Raw genomic sequence first — 8,162 nt, 5'->3', positions numbered from 1 at the left:
CCTGTGTCATGGTTCCATAATAAAATAAAGGCGTGCCATTTGGTGTACTTTTCTTCTGGTGGTTTGTTTGCAAGTTAGTGATCTTGAAAAAAAAAATAAGGACATTTAATTTGTCCAACTTTCTAACTTCACACAACCCAAATTATGAAACAAATGCTATTACCAAATCTGTACATCAACAGATAGGATCAACTAGGTCAACTAAGTTAACAGACATGATTGCAAATAAGTGCTTACGGATTTGCTATAGGAAATGATTTTTCAGTCCTATCTGCAGAGCTATGAGTAATTTGGATTTAACTGTATGTGGCATACATAATCTGGTCAATCAGGTTATTTAACCTTAGGTATTTTATTCCAAACTTAAGATAATTAAACAAAGATGAGACCAAATGTTTTTAACCCCCCAAAAGAAACCCTAAAAATGGACAAAACATGTAAAACATTGTAAGTTAAAGGAGGTATACTTTCATCTTATCATGACTGTAGCAGTTGCAAAACTTTATTAGCAGAAGAAAATACAGTAAAATCCAATTTGTATAAATTATCTATAAAAGCTGAGGAAAATATTTTTTCAAATGTTCCATAAAAAGTTGATTTAAAATACATTTTTTGGAGAGGAATAATTTAAGACGTCCTCTATTACTATTAAAATTACACACAGGCATTTCACATCAGATACATGATTACGACATTGTTACAAGTCATTTTGAAGGAGGTTTGTCCTGTTTACACCTCAGACTCTTAGTATGCTGTGCTCCTGACTGTTTCAGTGTAAACACCCTGGTGGGACCAAACGAGCTGTCTGAAGCCTTCAGAAAGACAAATGAAAGAGCTCACGAGTTCTGTAAGGCATTTATAGAGAACACAAATGGAATTGAAATCAGCCAATCCAGTGTACGGACAATAGTCTACAGGGGTCTAGCCATGTCCATGTCTGGCCATCCAAGCACTGCTTTCACCCTGAAAGCACACCACAAGATGCTAAAAGAAGTCTTCAAAAACCCCGTAGATGTCCTCACAGGACTTACAGCAGGCTCTTACTACTGTTGATGTCAATGTGTATGGCTGTAGAATCAGGAAGAGACTGCACAGGTTTAACTTTACTGGGAGTTGTGCAAGAAGGAAACCTTTGTTTTCTAATGAAAACATGAAGCTCAAATTAAAAATTGCAGAACATAGACAAAGACCAGGGCATCTGTAAAAGTGTTCTGTGGAAAAAAGGGTCTAAAATTTAATTATTTGGACTCCAAAACAGGGGACATGTTTAGTATAAACCCAATACAGACTTCAGGGGAAAGAACCTCATACCAACTGTAATTTATGGAGATGGAAGCATGATGGCTTGGGAAAACTTTACTGCAGCAGGACCAGGCATGCTCACTATCATAGGATCTACCATGAATTCTACTGTTTATCAGAGGATAGTTAAGTAACATTAAAAATTTTTGAAAAGAAAATCTGAGGCAGAACTGGATCCTGCAACATAAAAATGACCCAAAACATAATGACTTGATGAGAATTAACAAATGGAAAGTGGTGGAACAGAGTCAAAGCCCATATCCTGATCTGATTGAGATGCCGTGAGGTGACCTAAAACAGGCCTAACATGCAAGAAGCCCTCCCGCATCTTAAAGCAGAAGTGGACAGTGGGACAAACTTTCCTCAGCTCGATGTCAGAGACTGGTAGGTGGCTACATGAAGTGTCCCACTCAAGTCATATCAGCCAAAGGAACTAGTCATTAGTGGTTAGGCTGTCCTAACTTCTTAAAGTTAGATTCAACATTACAAGGTTCATCTTGGTGTTTACTTGTAACTAAATATTTTTCCTTTGATATCTAAATATCTTTCAGTTAGATTAATAAAAAAGATGACACATTGGCATGTGAACAGTACTTAATAAAAAGTTTGGTTTTTTACATGACCATAAGTTAATCCCTCTCTAAACAAAAATTCTTATGTGAGGTTTTAGCAACTTCTAAAGAGAATTTGAGAAGTTCCTTAGGTAAAGCGAAATGTAAAATTAATTTCGTACTTAAGCTGCACAGGCAGAAATACATAAAAGATGAAAAAAGCCACTTTCCCTTAATTCACAGTTTATTAAATTCCCAAAGAGAGATAAGTATCTATAAAACCTCCATCTCTCTCAGGCAGAACCAAGTACTGACATATTCCATTTTAGTGCATAATAGAAATGAAATACAGATTTTTGTGCATGTGTGTGTATGTAAGCGTGTGTATGTGTGTGTATTAATTCACACAATTTCTTTCAAATGAGTTGTTTAGTGGGACAGGCTTTCCAACAGGTTTTCTGTAACTACACCACTGTTTTGCACAACAAGCGTCTGCCAGAGGCCACATGTATAATTAAATGGTTGGCTTGTCCATTTTCAAGAGAAGGGCTACAACATGATGAACCCATTTACAAATGTTGAATACAGGGTGCTGCTTTTATTCCAGCTCAGTCGATCGATTTCTAATCTACAATACATACAGATAGTCCCAACAGTGCTCCATTTGAACACTTAAATAATTTTTTTCAAACTCATTTTTTAAAATCTTATAGAGTATCTTTCAGCAGTATTATTCAGTGGTATGTACATTTAAAATGATTTTACATACAGTCAAACAATGTATCTTTTCATCGACATCTTATAAAACAAGTGTTATCTTTGACATTGTTCATGATCTGTTACTGAACATCACACAGTATAAAAGTGCATTCCAGCTGAAAACTCAAACTCATTTGCATTATGACCTTTGACAACAACACAACAGCCTGTGGTGGGAGTCTCTGTGGCGGTGCACCCCTACTATTTAACTAAGAAATCCATGGGAAATTTCAGTTCGGCAGTACAAGTGTTCAAACAAGTAAGTAATCGGCACTGAATACCCCCACTTGTTTTCAGAAATCATGCATATTATGTCCTCAAGGTGCGTACAGTGAGACTACAGTAGGGTGCCACGCAGGTACACATAAAAAGAGAAAGAAAAACAGCAGATTTAACAGATAAAAGCTGTTTTATAACTGAATGTTTGATGCTTTAAAAAGTGAGCTGAATGCTTGTACAGTACTTTGCAAAAGTATTTCTAACTCTGGAACCTTTTCATATTTTGTTACGTTGCAACCACAAACGTCAACGCTTTTTACTTGGATTGTATACAATTAGCCATCAGAAAGTAGTGCATAGTTCTAAAGCTGAAGCAATAGGATACATGGTTCCTATTTTTTCCAAAAGACAATCTCAACAGTTTGGCGTACATCTGCATTTTACCCTTTATGCTCGGACACCCCTAAATACAATCCAGTGGATTGGCTTTAAAAGTCACCTAATTAGCCAACAAATTCCCCCTGTGTGAAATTTAATCCCAGCAGAAATGCAGCTGTTTAACTCCACCCCATCAGTGATGATTGTAGCATGAAGGACGTTCTGTGGGACCCCCTCCATTTCCATCCTGCCCGCCAACCTCCACACACAACCAAATACACATCCACTTCCTTGATGAAGCCCATTTGGCAAGAGGAAGTATTCAGTGTAGACAATTCAGGTTTGCCATCTCTAAATGATTTTACATTTTGAATAAAGTGGAGATTGAATGCAGTCCTAATGTGAAATAGTACTTTAGTTTGAGATCAAATTGTAAGCTTTATGTCAGACACCAGCTTCAGTGTCGTTAGCCACCCAGAGCTGGCAATGTTTTACACAAATCTTAGAGTGTTTATACTGCACAACAGAGGGAGGGAGGGGGGGGGGGGGGACTAAATATCAATTTACTTTTCCGGACAATAACCAACAGAAAACCTGTCCAGGACACAACTGACGGTTAACTTTTATTCCCCGTGTCAATATCACTATTCATCTAAACTGACAGGCCGGGCAAGGAGAACATAGTACAGAGAACGAGTGAGGAGGCCCAGGAAAACTCTGGAGGAGCTGCAGAGATCCACAGCTCAGGTGGGAGAAGTTGTCAACAGACCAACTATTGGTCCTACACTGCAAATCTGGCCTTTATTGTGAAGTAGTGGCAAAAAAGCCATTGATGAAAATAGCAGTCCCATTTGAAGACCTGAAAATATCTCTTCACAGATGCTTTCCAACCAACAGCTTGATACACTTTGCAAAGAAGAACAGGCAAAAATTTCAGTCAGGAAATGTGCGAAGCTGGTGGAGACATTCTACAAGAGACTTGCAGCTGTGATTGCAGCAGAAAGTGGGTCTACAAAATATAGAATCAGTGAGGCTAAATATAAATACACACCACACTTTTCAGATTTTCCTTTGCAAAAACATTGTTAAAACCATGTTTTATTTTCCTTCCACTTCACATATATGCACTACTTTGTGTTGCTGTAAGCCATTACAAAAATGTAAAAGGTTCAAGGGGAATGAAAACTTTTCGAGGTGCTGTAGAATATGTTTGCTTTAATACAATCAATGTTTAACTTTATTCAGTCCTTTTTGTTTGGAGGTGTTAGAGTGTAAAATCTCTGTAAACATATCAACACTCAACTACAAAACGAGACGGGTGAGGGTGTTGGGAGGGTGGGGAATAACATCCCTAAATCATTAAATTTTTTCACAATGTCTGTTTTCCTTGTGAGCTAAAAGGAAGGTTGGAATCTTTTGTGGGATTTAAATGATTCATGATTTTCATTTGGAATGGATTATCAAGCTGAATTATTCACTTTTCTGCCCCAGCAGATGGTATAAAATGTAATAGTTTTCTGTACAATCACTTCACTTATAAGATCATTTCTGATGCTTTACATTCCTGCCTTCCCATTCCCTCTGTATCCCAGTATCCTTCCTACCACTTTTTGTGTTTTCTAGTTTCTGACTCCGTGGATCATTTCAAATACCAAAAACGGCGCCTGTGTAGCACCACTTGCTATTCCCCTCTTTAAATTGTCCCTGGGTATTTTGATTTCTACTCCACATCTCTTTATTAATCTTTGTTTATTTCCTCACACTTACGCAGACTGGTGTGTCTGAATAATGCACTACATAGCCATACTTTCTCACTCCCAGACACACAAACACAGAAACACACACACACACACACACACATACACCACAACAAGTAGCATCTCTGTCCTTGTTTTCCTGCTAATTCTCATTCCATACGTGCTGGCTGAATTAAATCGAGTCTGGGATGTTTGAATTGTTTTTGTTTGTCCAGAGCGTTTAACAAATTGTTGCTGCCCCGAGCCAATGTTGCCTCCGCATTGTCTCAGTATCTGTGCTCAACCATATCAGCGTTTCAACACTTATTGCTTTAAATCACATCAATCACTCCCTCTCCTGCCCTCACATTCCCCATCCTCCCTTGGCTCATTTTTCTCTGTCTGTTTTTATTACTTTGCCTCTTCATCTTTCTCTCCTTTAACTTCTCTTCACATTATTCTACCTCTAGTTGCCTTTTCATCACCTTCCAGGTCCTTCCCTTCCCCACTGCCTCCTTTAACCCCCACTGATTTCCCTTTTTGCTCTCTTCAGTCTTTCCCCTCATTGCTGACCTCCTCCACCTCCCTTTTCTCTTTCTTTTCCAATTCTTCTTTCTGATCCCTCTCCTTTTTGGCAACTTGTTCAACTTTTTCATTATCTTCTCTAGCTTTTTCTCTGTTTTTAAAGAGCTGAGCTAGTTTCTGGAACTGAGGCCCCCAGTCTTCAAGCCCCACGCCCCAATCCTCCTTCTCTCCATCACTTTCCAGAGAGCTGAGGGACCCAGCTCTGGATCCTGTCCCCTCCAGGCCGTACACCTGCACAGAGTCGTACGGAGGCTGGGAAGGGTCAAAAGTGACTTGGGCGAGACGCAGCCGTAGGAACTCACCCACTCTCAGTGCCAAGGAGGGACCGCCGGGCCCCTGCGGCCCTCTTGTTGCTTCCATTCCAGGAACCCAGCCGGGCCCATAACCCATCACTCCACCAAACGTTCCCCTCTGCTGCCCTGGGAAAGGTAAAAGCTGAGGGCTCATGTCCCTCCTGCCCAAAACATACCCCCCCAAACCCATTTGCTCCCGCCAATCCCCAATAAATCCAGCTGCCTCTGGGAAGACAGATGGCGTTCCAGTCAGTGGGATTCCTCCATTCTCCCTGTCCGGTCTCGCCACAACAAAGCTGCTTCCCATCTCCAGTCCCCCTCTCCCCAGGCTGCTGGTGTAGTCCCTCTGTCCAGATACCTCCCCCTGGAGGACAGTGGCGTAGTTGCGTCCACTAACTGATTGTGCATCTCTGGAAGCCACGCCATTCCCGATTCCTCTTCCCTCTTCCCCCACGCCTTCACTTCCTCCTCCTTCCCCGCTGGGGTCATGTTCAGGTAGGCCGGAGCCAATACGTTTCGGGGACAGGGCAGACCGGGAAGCCTTACGTCCGGCCAAGGGGAGGGTAGCCGGGTCACAAACCCATCCTCCCATGCTGTGACCCTGGCCCATCAGGGAGCCGGAGCGGGTCATGACAAGGCTGTGCTCTCTGGGCAACGTCTCCGACTGCACCTGGGGGGAACATAGGTGAGAATGAGTTGTCTCAGTTCTGGTCTGGGGTCTAGTGTGAGAATGTGGTTATACTCACAAGACAATGAGACAATTAACCAAAGGATTATTAATGCATTGATGGGAACACATTTTAATTTTTTTGCCAAACTCATTCAGAGTTAGAAAAATCATAAGTCAAATTTTATCGTCTTTCAGATTTTTCCTCACTGTGTAGGAACCCTGCGGAAAAGCTCGAGAAAAGTATTTTTGAAAATGACTGAGACGATAGAAAGACAGACTGAACTAAACTGAAGAGAGGACAGGAGGAGCTGGACGAAGTCATAGACATTAATTGAACACTGGAATGAGCTAACACTGCACTTTGAAAGGGAGATGAGAGGGAAGTGACAGAGAGGAAGACTATTTAAAAATTAAATAAAGCAAGGACCAGAGAGCCGCGCTATGACTTAATAAATAAAAGAAGACACAGAGATGAACAATGGGGTATAAATGTGCTGATATATCTGAACCATCGACGTCTCCTACCATTGTCCGGCTCAGTTCTGCTGATTTACAGACACTAAAAAGCCTTAATTTGGGAGAACTGCAATTATCTAGCTTATTAAGTCGAATGGAAACTTAACAATTCCTTTATATTTGCTTAATTACTTTCTAACATATTATTTGCTCATACAATAGCATAATTAAGTCACTCATTCAACTTTAATTACAATTCTAATGCAGCCATCTATCATTAGTCAAGGAAATTATTTAAATTTATTTTATGATTCAACGCACCATCTACCTGTTTTTTTCTTCTCATAATATGTAGCCCCCCATCTGTTCACATATTTCACTGTTTTGCAGTGCAGAATGCCAGTTTCACACCAAATGATCAAGCATGCATGATTTGCACAATGAACACTGGAGAATAATTAGATAAAGCACTGCAGTACATCCTCAAAACCAGTACCAAAATATGCTTTTTTTAAACTGAGATCTAATTCAGTTTAATCAAAAACCAATTAAAAAGGATCCAAACATTTACCTAAAACCTAAAATGCATTGAATAACTTCCGAGCCATTGGACAGCTCTCAGCTCACAGGTCTCTGTGTTAAGGATCAAGATATATCAGCTGAGCGGCAGTGCCCTGCAAAAGTATCCATCCTGCCACTGAACGTTTTTACATGCAGGCACAAACTTCAATGTATTTTATTGAGATTTCAGTTGATAGGTCAACATAAGCTGAAACAGACAGGACTTTCTACTCAGCTTGTCACAAACCTTTTACAGGGCCACAATTGAAAGCATCCTGTGCCTCAGTAAGACCGTGTGGTATGGGAGCTGCACGGCATAGGAAAAAAAATAACTTAGCACGGGGGGTGAGGAAGGCACAGGGGATTGTGGGATGTCGTCTTCTAGATCTGGACTCGATTTATGCAACACAAGTCAAGAAAAGGGCCAGACATATTGTTACAGACCCCAACCAATGCAATGCTCTGTTTGTCCAACTTCCGTCAGGAAAACGATTTAGGAACATCACATAAAAACACAAATAGACTCAGAAACAGTTTCTTTCCTAAAACAGTGAAGGCAATTGTCCACCCACAGGCAGCCACTAAACATCCCTGCTGACAATCAAACAAACCACCAGCCCATCCCATAGACTGTTTCAGCACAAGCTGCACT

General features: G+C 40.6%; 1 protein-coding gene across 3 annotated transcripts in view; it reads right to left on the bottom strand.

Moving 5' to 3' along the window:
* Window positions 1-2,079: 2,079 nt before the first annotated feature.
* The window catches only part of LOC124870076, a 260,321-nt gene continuing 254,238 nt past the window's right edge, over window positions 2,080-8,162 (bottom strand). For all 3 annotated transcript variants that reach the window (XM_047368529.1, XM_047368528.1, XM_047368530.1), the window contains one exon: window positions 2,080-6,493. In XM_047368529.1, coding sequence (XP_047224485.1) covers window positions 5,495-6,493 — 999 coding nt within the window. In that variant the 3' untranslated portion in view covers window positions 2,080-5,494. The remainder of the gene's footprint in view (window positions 6,494-8,162) is intronic.

The sequence above is a fragment of the Girardinichthys multiradiatus genome, chromosome 6 (genome assembly GCF_021462225.1).
Source record: "Girardinichthys multiradiatus isolate DD_20200921_A chromosome 6, DD_fGirMul_XY1, whole genome shotgun sequence".
Lineage (NCBI taxonomy): Eukaryota > Metazoa > Chordata > Actinopteri > Cyprinodontiformes > Goodeidae > Girardinichthys > Girardinichthys multiradiatus.
The sequence above is the reverse complement of the archived record's forward strand: the minus strand, read 5'-3'. Positions and strand labels throughout refer to the sequence as shown.